Source organism: Dendropsophus ebraccatus, chromosome 8 (genome assembly GCF_027789765.1).
Source record: "Dendropsophus ebraccatus isolate aDenEbr1 chromosome 8, aDenEbr1.pat, whole genome shotgun sequence".
Lineage (NCBI taxonomy): Eukaryota > Metazoa > Chordata > Amphibia > Anura > Hylidae > Dendropsophus > Dendropsophus ebraccatus.
In genome coordinates, this window is record NC_091461.1 from 2,847,113 (window position 1) to 2,864,532 (window position 17,420).

Here is a 17,420-nt window from a genome sequence, read left to right on the forward strand (position 1 = left end):
CCCCCATCCTCTGGCCCCCTGTACTATGGCCTCCCCTCTCCCCCCATCCTCTGGCCCCCTGTACTATGGCCTCCCCTCTCCCCCATCCTCTGACCCCCTGTACTATGGCCTCCCCCCTCCCCCCATCCTCTGACCCCCTGTACTATGGCCTCCCCTCTCCTCCCCCCATCCTCTGGCCCCCTGTACTATGGCCTCCCCTCTCCTCCCCCCATCCTCTGGCCCCCTGTACTATGGCCTCCCTTCCCCCCATCCTCTGGCCCCCTGTACTATGGCCTCCCCTCTCCTCTCCCCATCCTCTGGCACCCTGTACTATGGCCTCCCCCCTCCCCCCATCCTCTGGCCCCCTGTACTATGGCCTCCCCTCCCCCCATCCTCTGGCCTCTCCCCCAGCACCCCCTCCCTCCCGTATTTTGGCTGTCCTGTATACTATGAGGCCTCCGCCCCTAGTGAATCTCTCACTATGACTCAGCAGAAGCCGCTCTCTATATAATACAGAAGTATCATCCACAACTGCTCCCCACTGCACGCCAGCCTCTGGAGGCCACACCGCCCGCACCAGCGCACCAGAAGTAAGCCGCCATCTTTTCTGGGGGGACTGATACTCATGTTTCTTCTTAATTCCATTGGGATAATTACAATATGAAAGAACTGAAGAAGAAGTTTAAAGAAGATTGTCCAGTAAGAGCGCCCCCTCCACCCAGTGGCCGAGTCCGGGGTTGCAGCTTAGACCTTCAGAAGGTTTTAGTTTTTATCTTTTAGTCAAAAAAGTTTCAGGATGGTGAAGCAGATGGAAAGGTGAAGGGGGGGGGGGGGGGGGGGGGGGGGGGGGGGGGGGGGGGGGGGGGGGGGGAGGTGAAGGGGGGGGGGGGGGGGGGGGGGGGGGGGAGGGGTGCCCTATGTGTCTGGGGGAAGATCAGAAGCAATGTGAGAAAATATTAGTGTACTGAAAGAGTAGTAGAGGAGGAAACTTCCAGCAGATGTGGTTGGTAAATCTACAATAAGGGAATGTAACCTGCCTGGTGTATATATATATATATCCCAAGATAATAAGGGGGGGGGATAACATAAGGGGGGGCTACTCTGCCGACAATCTTTTATGATTCTATTAATGTGACAGGCGTTGTGTGTGGTGGGGGGCCCCTTTAATGGGGTCTCCTATACTGAATGACACATTGAGGGGGTGCTGGCACTAAAGGTGATGCTGCTTCTGTAACCTAAAGGTGATGGGACCCCAGAACAAACATCCCCTATAGCGCCCCCTCCTGGTGATGGTGAAGACCACCACCTCCTGACCACCAGGAACCATAGATGTCTCATCCCTGAATACTTGTGTCTCATTTTGGTCTGTCTGTCTTTCCTCTCATCTGTATCGGCATTTATTGCCCCTTCTAAAGCTGCGTTTACACGGAACGATAATTCGCTCGATCGTACAATTAACGATGTCGGAGTAACGTTTTTTTGTTCATAACGATTAGCGTTTAGATGGAACGATATATCGTACGGAAATTCATTTTGCGATCGTTTTAATCTCACACATTGGTTAAACTGGCGAACGAATCTTCACACGGAACGATCAGCGAATTTTTTGCGAGCGATCAACAACGATTTGAGAAGTTGTTGAAAGATCAAAATGAACGATTTCTCGCTCATTGTTTGATCGTTCGCTGCGTTTACACGTCCGATTATCGTTCGAATTTGATTGTTATTGTGCGAATTCACACGATAATCGTTCCGTGTAAACGCAGCATAAGCGCTGAGCTGTAATAGTTTCTTTTCATTAGCTTTATCTGTCTCCCCTGTCACTCAACGCAAGTCCCCACCCCAGGTCTCACACCCACCCCAGGTCTCACACCCACCCATGGCTCACACCCACCCCATGTCTCACACCCACCCCAGGTCTCACACCCACCCCAGGTCTCACACCCACCCATGGCTCACACCCACCCCATGTCTCACACCCACCCCAGGTCTCACACCCACCCCAGGTCTCACACCCACCCCATGTCTCACACCCACCCCATGTCTCACACCCACCCCAGGTCTCACACCCACCCCATGTCTCACACCCACCCCAGGTCTCACACCCACCCCATGTCTCACACCTACCCCATGTCTCACACCCACCCCAGGTCTCACACCCACCCCATGTCTCACACCCACCCCATGTCTCACACCCACCCCAGGTCTCACACCCACCCCAGGTCTCACACCCACCCCATGTCTCACACCCACCCCATGTCTCACACCCACCCCAGATCTCACACCCACCCCATGTCTCACACCCACCCCAGATCTCACACCCACCCCATGTCTTACACCCACCCCAGGTCTCACACCCACCCCATGTCTCACACCCACCCCATGTCTCACACCCACCCCATGTCTCACACCCACCCCAGGTCTCACACCCACCCCAGGTCTCACACCCACCTCATGTCTCACACATACCCCAGGTCTCACACCCACCCCAGGTCTCACACCCACCCCATGTCTCACACCCACCCCATGTCTCACACCCACCCCATGTCTCACACCCACCCCAGGTCTCACACCCACCCCAGGTCTCACACCCACCCCATGTCTCACACCCACCCCATGTCTCACACCCACCCCAGGTCTCACACATACCCCAGGTCTCACACCCACCCCAGGTCTCACACCCACCTCATGTCTCACACATACCCCATGTCTCACACCCACCCCAGGTCTTATACCTACCCCATGTCTCACACCCACCCCATGTCTCACACCCACCCCATGTCTCACACCCACCCCAGGTCTCACACATACCCCATGTCTCACACCCACCCCATGTCTCACACATACCCCATGTCTCACACCCACCCCATGTCTCACACATACCCCAGGTCTCACACCCACCCCATGTCTCACACCCACCCCAGGTCTCACACCCACCCCATGTCTCACACCCACCCCAGGTCTCACACCCACCCCATGTCTCACACCCACCCCAGGTCTCACACCCACCCCATGTCTCACACCCACCCCAGGTCTCACACCCACCCCAGGTCTCACACCCACCTCATGTCTCACACATACCCCATGTCTCACACCCACCCCAGGTCTTATACCTACCCCATGTCTCACACCCACCCCATGTCTCACACCCACCCCATGTCTCACACCCACCCCAGGTCTCACACATACCCCATGTCTCACACCCACCCCATGTCTCACACATACCCCATGTCTCACACCCACCCCATGTCTCACACATACCCCAGGTCTCACACCCACCCCATGTCTCACACCCACCCCAGGTCTCACACCCACCCCATGTCTCACACCCACCCCAGGTCTCACACCCACCCCATGTCTCACACCCACCCCAGGTCTCACACCCACCCCAGGTCTCACACCCACCCCATGTCTCACACCCACCCCAGGTCTCACACATACCCCAGGTCTCACACCCACCCCATGTCTCACACCCACCCCATGTCTCACACCCACCCCATGTCTCACACCCACCCCATGTCTACCACCCACCCCATGTCTCACACCCACCCCATGTCTCACACCCACCCCAGGTCTCACACCCACCCCATGTCTCACACCCACCCCATGTCTCACACCCACCCCATGTCTCACACTCACCCTATGTCTACCACCCACCCCATGTCTCACACCCACCCCAGGTCTCACACCCACCCCATGTCTCACACCCACCCCATGTCTCACACCCTTCCCATGTCTCACACCCACCCCAGGTCTCACACCCTTCCCATGTCTCACACCCACCCCAGGTCTCACACCCACCCCATGTCTCACACCCACCCCAGGTCTCACACCCACCCCAGGTCTCACACCCACCCCATGTCTCACACCCACCCCATGTCTCACACCCACCCCAGGTCTCACACTCACCCTATGTCTACCACCCACCCCATGTCTCACACCCACCCCAGGTCTCACACCCACCCCAGGTCTCACACCCACCCCATGTCTCACACCCACCCCATGTCTCACACCCTTCCCATGTCTCACACCCACCCCAGGTCTCACACCCTTCCCATGTCTCACACCCACCCCAGGTCTCACACCCACCCCATGTCTCACACCCACCCCATATCTCACACCCACCCCATGTCTCACACCCACCCCATGTCTCACACCCACCCCAGGTCTCACACCCACCCCATGTCTCACACCCACCCCATGTCTCACACCCACCCCATGTCTCACACCCACCCCATATCTCACACCCACCCCAGATCTCACACCCACCCCAGGTCTCACACCCACCCCAGGTCTCACACCCACCCCAGGTCTCACACCCACCCCATGTCTCACACCCACCCCATGTCTCACACCCACCCCAGGTCTCACACCCACCCCATGTCTCACACCCACCCCATGTCTCACACCCACCCCAGGTCTCACACCCACCCCATGTCTCACACCCACCCCATGTCTCACACCTACCCCATGTCTCACACCCACCCCATGGCTCACACCCACCCTATGTCTCACACCCACCCCATGTCTCACACCCACCCCATGTCTCACACCCACCCCAGGTCTCACACCCACCCCAGGTCTCACACATAACCCATGTCTCACACCCACCCCATGTCTCACACCTTCCCCATGTCTCACACCCACCCCATGTCTCACACCCACCCCATGTCTCACACCTACCCCATGTCTCACACCTACCCCATGTCTCACACCCACCCCAGGTCTCACACCCACCCCAGGTCTCACACCCACCCCATGTCTCACACCCACCCCAGGTCTCACACCCACCCCAGGTCTCACACCCACCCCATGTCTCACACCCTTCCCATGTCTCACACCCACCCCATGTCTCACACCCACCCCATGTCTCACACATAACCCATGTCTCACACCCACCCCAGGTCTCACACCTACCCCATGTCTCACACCCACCCCATGTCTCACACCCACTCCAGGTCTCACACCCACCCCATGTCTCACACATACCCCATGTCTCACACCCACCCCATGTCTCACACCCACCCCAGGTCTCACACCCACCCCATGTCTCACACATACCCCATGTCTCACACCCACCCCAGGTCTCACACCCACTCCATGTCTCACACCCACCCCAGGTCTCACACCCACCCCAGGTCTCACACCCACCCCAGGTCTCACACCCACCCCATGTCTCACACCCACCCCATGTCTCACACCCACCCCATGTCTCACACCCACCCCAGGTCTCACACCCTTCCCATGTCTCACACCCACCCCATGTCTCACACCCACCCCATATCTCACACCCACCCCAGGTCTCACACCCACCCCAGGTCTCACACCCACCCCATGTCTCACACCCACCCCAGGTCTCACACCCACCCCAGGTCTCACACCCACCCCATGTCTCACACCCACCCCAGGTCTCACACCCACCCCAGGTCTCACACCCACCCCAGGTCTCACACCCACCCCATGTCTCACACATAACCCATGTCTCACACCCACCCCATGTCTCACACATAACCCATGTCTCACACCCACCCCATGTCTCACACATAACCCATGTCTCACACCCACCCCATGTCTCACACCCACCCCAGGTCTCACACCCACCCCATGTCTCACACCCACCCCATGTCTCACACCCACCCCATGTCTCACACCCACCCCATGTCTCACACCCACCCCATGTCTCACACCCACCCCAGGTCTCACACCCACCCCATGTCTCACACCCACCCCAGGTCTCACACTCACCCCAGGTCTCACACCCACCCCATGTCTCACACCCACCCCAGGTCTCACACCCACCCCATGTCTCACACCCACCCCATGTCTCACACCTACCCCATGTCTCACACCCACCCTATGTCTCACACCCACCCCATGTCTCACACCTACCCCATGTCTCACACCCACCCTATGTCTCACACCCACCCCATGTCTCACACCTACCCCATGTCTCACACCTGGTTCTAGTGATTGCTAAATCCCTATATATTCTGGACTCTTAATTCATTTCAGGGCCACATGTATCATCCTGCGAACGGATGATTTTCGGCGGAAAGTGCAGATTTGCGTATTTTTTTATACGCAAATGGCCTCTTTCCGCCGAGTACGCCAGGGGGGGCGGAAAGGGAGCGTGTAGTGGGCGGAACGGAGGGCGCGGACTCAGAGTCCGTGCGATTTACAATCCGTTCCGCCCAAATATACGCTGAAAACCTACTTATGTCCGGCTCTACATAAATCTCCGTAGCGGGGGGCAGCGGGGGCATTTTTAAGTCTGACGTAAAAAACGCCGGACTTAATAAATGCCCCCCTAAGTGTGAAAAGCAGAATTAATAGCAGAAGTGAACCAAAGGTAACGCCATATTCTCATCTCCGCTCCCTTTCTTTGCTCACAATGTTTGTTTTGTCTTTTACCTTCGCTTCCATTATCCTCATACTCTGCTTTAACCCTCCGCTCCCCACACCAAGTAACAACATCTTTATTTCTCCAGCTCTTTTTCCCGCTGATCTCCCCCCTCCTGTTATCCTCTTTCCATACACTAAAATTCTTACCTCTAAACGCTCTCAATGTCCGCGCCCCCTCACCTCCTCACACCTACTGTCTCTGTCGCTTCTCACTGCTGGAGACATTTCACCCAACCCCCAATATCTCAACAGATATTCCCACCATCATCATGGGCGACTTCAACATCCCCATTGACACAACCAAATCAGGCCACTATGGCCACTCACAGACAGGGTCACTCACTGGACCTCATCTTCTCCCGCCTCTGCCCTATATCTGACCTCACCAGCACATCCCTCCACATCTCTGACCACAACCTCCTAACATTCTCTTCTCCTCATTTGCCCCCCCCATCCCCCACCCAGTGCAGAGCCTTGCCCACCCTCGCAGGAACCTCAGAAACCTCAACATTCAAACACTCTCTGACTCCCTACTGCCACTCTCTACCATACACTCTCTGACTCCCTACTGCCACTCTCTACCATACACTCTCTGACTCCCTACTGCCACTCTCTACCATACACTCTCTGACTCCCTACTGCCACTCTCTACCATACACTCTCTGACTCCCTACTGCCACTCTCTACCATACACTCTCTGACTCCCTACTGCCACTCTCTACCATACACTCTCTGACTCCCTACTGCCACTCTCTACCATACACTCTCTGACTCCCTACTGCCACTCTCTACCATACACTCTCTGACTTCCTACTGCCACTCTCTACCATACACTCTCTGAGCGACACTGACACAGCCGCAACCTTCTACAATTCCACAATAACCTCGGCTCTTAACTCTGTCATCCCTCTCACAAAAAAGAGAACACAACGCATCATCAGAAAGCCCTGGCACACCGACCTAAGACCTAACCAAACATAAGCCCTGGCACACCGACCTAACCAAACATAAGCCCTGGCACACCGACCTAACCAAACATAAGCCCTGGCACACCGACCTAACCAAACATAAGCCCTGGCACACCGACCTAACCAAACATAAGCCCTGGCACACTGACCTAACCAAACATAAGCCCTGGCACACTGACCTAACCAAACATAAGCCCTGGCACACCGACCTAACCAAACATAAGCCCTGGCACACTGACCTAACCAAACATAAGCCCTGGCACACCGACCTAACCAAACATAAGCCCTGGCACACCGACCTAAGACCTAACCAAACATAAGCCCTGGCACACCCACATAACCAAACAACTAAGGCGAGTGTCCAGAGCTGCCGAGCGGCGCTGGAAGAAGGAACACTTCCAGACTAGGCGAGCACTCCTTGACTTCAAATCTGCCCTCACCTCTGCTAAACAGGATTACTTTTTTTCTCTTATATCTTCCTTATCTCACAACCCCAGGCAACTGTTTAACACCTTAACTCTCTTCTCTACCCCCCACGACCACCCCCCACTTCTCTTATCTCCGCCCCCCCAGTCACCCCCCACTTCTCTTATCTCCGCCCCCCAATCACCAGCCACTTCTCTTATCTCCGCCCCCCCCAGTCACCCCCCACTTCTCTTATCTCCGCCCCCCCAGTCACCCCCCACTTCTCTTATCTCCGCCCCCCCAGTCACCCCCACTTCTCTTATCTCCGCCCCCCCCCAGTCACCCCCCACTTCTCTTATCTCCGCCCCCCCAGTCACCCCCCACTTCTCTTATCTCCGCCCCCCCCAGTCACCCCCCACTTCTCTTATCTCCGCCCCCCCCCAGTCACCCCCCACTTCTCTTATCTCCGCCCCCCCAGTCACCCCCCACTTCTCTTATCTCCGCCCCCCCAGTCACCCCCCACTTCTCTTATCTCCGCCCCCCCCAGTCACCCCCCACTTCTCTTATCTCCGCCCCCCAGTCACCCCCCACTTCTCTTATCTCCGCCCCCCCAGTCACCCCCCACTTCTCTTATCTCCGCCCCCCCAGTCACCCCCCACTTCTCTTATCTCCGCCCCCCCCAGTCACCCCCCCACTTCTCTTATCTCCGCCCCCCCCAGTCACCCCCACTTCTCTTATCTCCGCCCCCCCAGTCACCCCCCACTTCTCTTATCTCCGCCCCCCCCAGTCACCCCCCAATTTTCTTATCTCCTCCCCCCCAGGTACACCGCACTTCTCTTATCTCCGCCCCCCCACGGCCACGCCCCACTTCTCTCATCTCTGCTGACGACTTTGCCACATTCTTCAAGCAGAAAATGGATGACAGTCCCCTCAGCCCCCCCTCATGCCTGTCCAGTACTCGTCCCCACTAAAGGCCCTATTCCACGCGGCAGCAGCCAGCGGGTGAGCCTGGGGGGGGGGGCCGCCCGGGGGATTGCTGATCGTCCGGACAGTCCATAGGATCCAGCAGCGTCTGCTGCCAACACTCCTTTTCCACAGAGGGATGGCTGCAGGTCGTTGCTGTATCAGTCGTTTGTCTTTCAACAAGACAAACGATGCAACGATCAATGCTGTCAATCCACGGGACGATCATCGGCCATAACGGCCAATATCTGTTCCGTGGAATAGATGGAATAATTGTTCCGTGGAATAGATGGAATAATTGTTCCGTGGAATAGGGCCTTAACTCACCTCTCCACCATCACGGAAGAACATCTCTCCAAACTACTCTCCACATCACACCTGCGCACTTGACCCAATCCCATCCCACCTTATCCCCAACCTCTCCTCAGCACTTGTCCCAGCACTAACCCATCTCTTCAATCTTTCACTAACTTCTGGCGTCTTCCCATCTGCATATAAACATGCAACCATCACACCCATCCTTACACAGCCATCTCTGACCCTACTTCCTTATCCAGCTACCGCCCAATCTCACTTCTCCCCTTTGCCTCAAAACTCCTGGAGCAACCTGTCTACCATGAACTTTCCTCCCACTTTTCATCCAACTCTCTATTTGACCCCCTGCAATCCGGCTTCCGCCCCACCGCTCCACAGAAACCGCCCTCATCAAAGTGGCCAATGACCTGCTGACTGCCAAAACCTTGCGTCACTACTCTGTGCTCCTTCTCCTTGACCTATCTTCTGCCTTCCACACAGTTGTCCATTCTCTCCTCCTACAGATTCTCTCATCCCTTGGTGTCACTTGCTCAGCCCTCTCCTGGATCTCCTCTTACCTCTCCAACCGCACTTTTAGTGTCTCCCACACACCCCTCCGCTCCTTGTCCGCTCACAGTTGGTGTCCCCCAAGGCTCTGTACTTGGGCCTCTTCTCCATCTATACCTCTGGCCTGGGACATATCATAGAGCCCCACAGCTTCAGGTACCACCTCTACGCTGATGACCCTCAGATCTACCTCTCTGGTCCGGATGTCACCTCTTTGCTATCCAGGATCCCAGAGTGTCTATCGGCCATATCCTCCTTCTTCTCCTCCCACTTTCTAAAACTCAACATGGACAACACAGAACTAATCATCTTTCCCCCATCTCGCTCCACCCCGCCTTCTAATCTGTCAATCACTATCAATGGCTGCACTCTATCCCCTGTCCGCTGCCTCAAAGTCTCCTTTGACTCTGCCCTGTCCATTAAGCCCCATATTCAGGCCCTGACCACCTCCTGCCGCATTCACCTCAAAAACATTTCCAGAATCCGCTCTTTCCTCACCCCTGACTCCACCAGACTGCTGATACATGCTCTCATTATCTCCCGCTTGGACTACTGTAACATCCTCCTCTCTTGCCTTCCATCTAACTCCCTTGCTCCCCTCCAGTCTATCCTTAACTCTGCTGCCCAACTAATCAAACTTTCCCCTCGCTTTTCCTCTGCCTCTCTCCTCTGCCAATTTCTCCACTGGCTCCGACTGCCCAATGTATTCACTTTAAATTTTGACCACGACGTACAAGACCGTCCACAACCTGTCCCCTCCTTACATCTCTGACCTGATATCCCGCTACCGTCCCTCACGCAACCTTCAAACCTACAGTGACCTCCGTCTGCGCTCCCCCCTTGTTCATAGCTCACACAACCGTCTCCAAGACTTTGCCCGAGCCTCCCCCATACTCTGGAACTGGCTGCCCCGACACATCCGGCTCTCACTGCCCCGACACATCCGGCTCTCACTGCCCCGACACATCCGGCTCTCACTGCCCCGACACATCCGGCTCTCACTGCCCCGACACATCCGGCTCTCACTGCCCCGACACATTTGGCTCTCACTGCCCCCGACACATCCGGCTCTCACTGCCCCCGACACATCCGGCTCTCACTGCCCCGACACATCCGGCTCTCACTGCCCCGACACATCCGGCTCTCACTGCCCCGACACATCCGGCTCTCACTGCCCCGACACATCCGGCTCTCACTGCCCCGACACATCCGGCTCTCACTGCCCCGACACATCCGGCTCTCACTGCCCCGACACATTTGGCTCTCACTGCCCCCGACACATCCGGCTCTCACTGCCCCGACACATCCGGCTCTCACTGCCCCGACACATCCGGCTCTCACTGCCCCGACACATCCGGCTCTCACTGCCCCGACACATCCGGCTCTCACTGCCCCGACACATCCGGCTATCACTGCCCCGACACATCCGACTCTCACTGCCCGACACATCCGGCTATCACTGCCCCGACACATCCGGCTCTCACTGCCCCGACACATCCGGCTCTCACTGCCCCGACACATCCGGCTCTCACTGCCCGACACATCCGCCTCTCACTGCCCGACACATCCGGCTCTCACTGCCCCGACACATCCGGCTCTCACTCCCCCGACACATCCGGCTCTCACTCCCCCGACACATCCGGCTCTCACTGCCCCGACACATCCGGCTCTCATCCACCATCAAGTCCTTCAAAAGTAACCTGAAAACCCATCTCTACAAACTAGGCTACAACCTACAATAACTCTGCATCACACTGTGACTGTCTGCACTTTGTCTCCTGTCTCTCTCCCCGTACCTTATAGATTGTAAGCCCTCGTGGGCAGGTCCTCTCCCCCTATGTTATACCTGGCGGGCAGGCTCTTCCCTCCCTATGTAATACCTGTCGGGCAGGCTCCTCTCTCCCTATGTAATACCTGGCGGGCAGGCTCCTCTCTCCCTATGTAAGGCCTGGCAGGCAGGCTCCTCTCTCCCTATGTAATACCTGGCGGGCAGGCTCCTCTCTCCCTATGTAACCACTGGCAGGCAGGCTCCTCTCTCCCTATGTAATACCTGGCGGGCAGGCTCCTCTCTCCCTATGTAACCACTGGCGGGCAGGCTCCTCTCTCCCTATGTAATACCTGGCGGGCAGGCTTCTCTCTCCCTATGTAAGCTCTGGCGGGCAGGCTCCTCTCTCCCTATGTAACCACTGGCGGGCAGGCTCCTCTCTCCCTATGTAACCACTGGCGGGCAGGCTCCTCTCTCCCTATGTAATACCTGGCGGGCAGGCTCCTCTCTCCCTATGTAATACCTGGCGGGCAGGCTCCTCTCTCCCTATGTAACCACTGGCGGGCAGGCTCCTCTCTCCCTATGTAATACCTGGTGGGCAGGCTCCTCTCTCCCTATGTAAGGCCTGGCGGGCAGGCTCCTCTCTCCCTATGTAAGGCCTGTCGGGCAGGCTCCTCTCTCCCTATGTAAGCCCTGGCGGGCAGGCTCCTCTCTCCCTATGTAATACCTGGCGGGCAGGCTCCTCTCTCCCTATGTAAGCTCTGGTGGGCAGGCTCCTCTCTCCCTATGTAAGCTCTGGTGGGCAGGCTCCTCTCTCCCTATGTAAGCTCTGGCGGGCAGGCTCCTCTCTCCCTATGTAAGCTCTGGTGGGCAGGCTCCTCTCTCCCTATGTAAGCTCTGGTGGGCAGGCTCCTCTCTCCCTATGTAAGCTCTGGCGGGCAGGCTCCTCTCTCCCTATGTAAGCTCTGGCGGGCAGGCTCCTCTCTCCCTATGTAATACCGGCGGGCAGGCTCCTCTCTCCCTATGTAATACCTGGTGGGCAGGCTCCTCTCTCCCTATGTAATACCTGGCGGGCAGGCGCCTCTCTCCCTATGTAAGCCCTGGTGGGCAGGCTCCTCTCTCCCTATGTAAGCCCTGGTGTAGTGGCCAGGGGTGACCTTACTGCGGTTGCCGCGGGTGACGGTGGTACTCCGAGCAGTGTAAGGGGTGTTAAGGCCTTGGCCCCTGAAGCAGACTATCATGTAGATGATGTTCCTAGTTCCTTAACCTGGTTGCCGGGTAATAAGTAATCCATAGACACAGGCCTTTCAATGAACAGTGCTTTTACTAGCAGGAACTTGTAAGTGACAGGATACAGTTCAGTAACAGGCAGACTTTTGGGGAGTCAGTGGACTAGCAAGCTTCTGGAGCTCCAGGGCAATAATGCATCTTTAGAGTCTTTAGTGTGTTGTGCTGCATGTATGCCGGCTGTGCAGGTGTGTGAGGAAGAGAAGACAGACCTGGTTTCTGCAGTATAATTGCGAGGTCCTGGAACTGGACCGGGGGACCCTGTGACAGGAAGCACGGACGTCTTCTGTAATACAACTGGGTTCCGGACACAGGATACTGAAGAGAGGTCCACAGCGTGCAGAGGTTTGGACTTAGGTCTAGTCAGCTTCTCACATAGTGTGTGTGCAGACACTTAGATGCTGCCCTGGGTAATGCCAGGCTTCCACTGCCCAGGGATCTGGAAGATTCCCTGTACAGGAGAATTAGCTCCACCCATTGATGACATGCCTCATCACATGCACCAATCGAGCTAGCTTGCTAGTGCTCCTTACCTCACAAGGAATGCTGGGGGACCAGCTTAAGGTGGTATACACCAAATTACCACTTTTACATTACCACTACAATACACTAAAGGGAGCATGGGACCGAGGAACAGACAGACAGCATATACCTGACTGGTATGTTACATACTCCCCCTCTTGAAATAAGCCGTCCTCGGCGCTCTGTGCAACACTTTCAGTAGCAAAGCAACACAATACTTGTGGAACGTAAATAAACGTTTGGACTCTGGTGAGCTACAGGAACAAGGGGAGTGTTCTTTCGGGAGAGTGTTTCTTTTGAGGCAATAACAAACATCGTCCATATCCAAAAGGCTCTGGTGAAGCACTCTGAAGAAATAGTCCATTTTTGGAGGAATCTTGGGAAGACCCAGGTGTGAGACTTGAATACAGTTGCTAACTAACTAGCCTGAGCTAACTTTTGTCAGTATACATGTGTACAAAAGAAGAGAAAATTTTATTAATCTCTGTAGCGGGCAGGCGGTGTCCCCCGGGTGCTTCGCTCTGACCGCCTCAGCTCTTGAACTTCTTCTGGTGCAGGAACCTGGAACACTTCCTCTGGAGCAGGAATCTGAAACTCTTCTGCTGGAACAGGGAGGTTGTAAGGCACTGGGCCAGGCATGAGATAAGCGGCTTGAGGAGGTGGTACCGGTAAAGGAGCAGCCACAGGGGGAGCAACTGGAACAGGAACCGGCATCGGACCCTGTGGGTAGAGCGGGATGAGATACTGGAAGGTGCTGGCGGGCCCTTCTGCAACGGGTGGTCTTGATACTTCAACTGCATGCACTGGTGGTGAAGGAGAAGACCTCATTGCCAAATCTTCCTTGGTACAAAGCTTCACCCGGTTTCTATGCACCGTTTGAGGAGCCATCCCTGGCTTCTGAACCTCATACACATCCGACTCTGGAAAGGGAATACCCGTCACTAGGTATGGCTCTGTTTCCCACAAGGAGTCCAGCTTTCCAGCACGGTGATACTTGCGAAGCCACACTCTGTCACCCACTTGAAGTGGAGGGGCGTTGGCCATCCGATTATAGGCCTCTCCTTGTCTGTGCTGAGCTTCGCCCATACGATGGTTCACAATCTGTTGGCTTCTTTCATTCTGTGCTGATGTTCAGAAACCCAGTCAGTGTTTGGCAGAGGATTCACTTCATCTGGGACTTGGATCCCCAGAGCCCGATCTTTTGGGAGCTGACCCTGCCGCCCAAACATCAAGTAGTAGGGTGTGTACCCCGTAGAGCAGTGGATGGTGTTATTATAGATCTCCGCGAGTTCGTCCAGGAGCTGGGGCCACTCTGCCTGCTTGGAGACTGATGCTGTTCTGAGCAGGTTTATAAAGATCTGGTTGACCCTTTCACAGAGTCCATTCCCTTGAGGATGATAAGCTGTGGTTCTGAGCTTCTTGCACTGGTGGAAACGACAAAGTTCCTGGAACAGCTGGGACTCAAATGCAGGTCCCCTGTCAGTCAGCACGGCTTTGGGAGAGCCATAATGCCTTACATACTCCCGGTAGAAGACTGCAGCTGTGGTTCTCGCCGTGAGGTCCTTCACAGGGGCGACTACAACCCACTTGGTGAAATGGTCGACCATGGTCAGCGCGTAGGTATAACCTGAGCGAGTTGGAGCCAACTTCACGTGGTCCAGAGCCACCAGCTCATTAGGCCTCTGTGAGGTAATGGAATGTAAAGGAGCTCTTTCACTTCTCCCAGCTTTGCTGAGGTTGCAGGCTGGACACTCTGCCACCCAGTTCTCGATGTCTAGGCGCATCCCGATCCAGTAGAATCTCTGCCGGATAGTGGCCTCAGTCTTTTGCACCCCAAAGTGCCCGGATTGGTCATGATAGAGGTCCAATATTACGCGAGCGTCTCTTCGGGGTATCAGGATCTGGTGGATCCGCCTCCCAGATACGGGGTCAAGGGAATTTCGGAGAATGAGCCCTCTTTGAATAAAGAGTTTCTTCCGATGCCGCCAGAGCCGATCGAGTTCCTGGTCAGGGCGGGGACGCTTTCTGCGAGACCTTTTTCCAGCACATAGAGCCTCATACAGCTCTCCCAGAGTTCTAGACTCCTTCTGCAGCAGCAACCACCTGGATACGTCCAGCGAGGGGTCAGACTCTGAGGGGGAACCTTCCTCAGTCGGTGTGGCGACCACTGAGCTCTGGTTAGCAAACCTCTGGTAGAAGGGTGGCATCTCTACATCCTCCCAAACATCATCCTCAGGGGGTTCCTCTCCTTTTGCCAACCGAGACAAGGCGTCAGCGTTGGTGTTCGTCTTGCCACTCCGATATTTGATGTCGAAGCAGAAATTGGCAAGTCTGGATGCCCATCTTTGTTCAATAGCCCCCAGTCGGGCAGTATTCAGGTGAGCCAGAGGATTATTATCCGTGAACACGGTGAAGGGGGTGGCTGTAAGGTAGTCCCTGAACTTCTCAGTCACCGCCCAGACAAGAGCCAGTAGTTCTAATTTGAACGAGCTGTAATTCTTATCGTTTTTCTCTGCACCCCTCAAGCTCCGGCTGGCATAGGCCACGACACGTTCCTGGTTGTCTTGGACTTGGGACAACACAGCTCCCAGACCGTCAAAGCTGGCATCTGTGTATAAGCGGAAGGGTCGACTGTAGTCCGGATAAGCCAGGATGGGGGGAGAAGTCAACAGGCCCTTCAATGTATGGAAGGCAGTGGCCTGTCTTTCTTCCCACAGGACCGGAAGGCGTCTGTTATAATTCTCTTTCGGGCATCCTCGAAGTAGCTCTGTCAGTGGTTCTGCCACTTGTGCAAAATGAGGAATGAAGCGGCGGTAATAGCCCGCGAATCCCAGAAAACTTCTGACCTCCTTCACTGTCTTGGGGGTGTCCCATTCCTGGACAACGGAGATCTTCTCCGGATCTGGCTGAATACCCTCAGCACTCACCAGATGGCCCAGGTATTTCACCTTTGGCTTTAGCAGGTGGCATTTGGTGGGCTTGATCTTCAGGCCATGTTGTGTGAGCACCTGGAATACTTCGGCTAGATGGTGGAGGTGCTCCTCGTACGAGCTAGAGTACACGACCACATCATCCAAATAGAGAAGAACGCTCTGGAAGTTCAAGTGACCAAGACATCTCTCCATAAGCCTCTGGAAAGTGGCAGGGGCATTGCAGAGCCCGAATGGCATACTTGTAAACTCATAGAGCCCCATCGGAGTGGTAAAGGCCGTCTTCTCCCTATCCCCAGGGGCCACCGGGACCTGCCAGTAGCCACTGGTGAGGTCGAGAGTGGAGAAGTAGCGGGCTGAGCCCAGTGCTGTGAGGGATTCTTCGATCCGTGGAAGAGGATATGCATCTTTGTGGGTTACATTATTCAATTTTCTGTAGTCTACGCAGAAACGTATGTTCCCATCCTTCTTCTTCACCAGCACTATGGGGGCAGCCCATGGGCTCTGGCTCTCCTGAATAACGGATGACTCCCTCATTTCTTTCAGCAGTTTCTTGACTTGTTGGTAGTTAGCCGGAGGGACTGGTCGGTGCCTTTCTTTAATGGGTGCATGGTCACCTGTATGGATCCTGTGCTCAATTAGATTAGTCTTCCCAAAGTCGAGAGGGTGTTTACTAAAGGCCTCGTGATACCTCTTAGCCAACTTTCTCACGCCCTCTGTGTGCCTTGAGGGAGTATTGGCATCACCGATGTTCAGCTCTTCCCACCAATGAACAGTGGGGGTGTAAGAGCCCTTTGAGACCGACTTGATGGATTTTTGCTGGGCAATCATCTCTTCATCCAACACATCCTCAGGGTCAATGCAGAATAATTTGGCCACAGTGTTAAATTTACGTAACTTCGCTGGTGTGTCCCCCAAATTAACAAGCCGTACTGGGACTCGCCCGTTCGAAACATTGACTAAGCTTCTGGCAGCTTTAACTAGGGGTAATCCTTCCAGCTGGTATGAGTCCAGTAGAGCAGTGTAGTCTTCATTGTTTACACCGGGTCGAGCCCGACACCAGAGAGTGGTCTCACTGTTGGCAGCCAGGGTGATGGGTCTTGAATCTGTGACTCTTACCCGACAGATCTCCCCATTCTGATTGGCAAACTTCTGCTGAGCGGAGAGCACTTTGATAGTCTTCCGCACCGCCTGCCTGTAGGGGAGGGAAGCAGAGGGGAGAGAGGCATGCAATGCAGCAAGTAATTCAGAAAATACATGACGTATGACATTCATGCCTAACACTACCGCTGTGGTATCTCCCTGAGCCTCCGTAACTATCACACCTTGAGAGGGCAA

At 55.5% G+C, this 17,420-nt stretch overlaps 1 protein-coding gene across 1 annotated transcript in view; it reads left to right on the forward strand.

The window, feature by feature from the left end:
• Positions 1 to 493: 493 nt before the first annotated feature.
• LOC138798963 (glutathione S-transferase P 1-like) overlaps positions 494 to 17,420 on the forward strand; it is a 37,600-nt gene continuing 20,673 nt past the window's right edge. The window contains exon 1 of the mRNA XM_069979605.1: positions 494 to 569. Coding sequence (XP_069835706.1) covers position 569 — 1 coding nt within the window. The 5' untranslated portion in view covers positions 494 to 568. The remainder of the gene's footprint in view (positions 570 to 17,420) is intronic.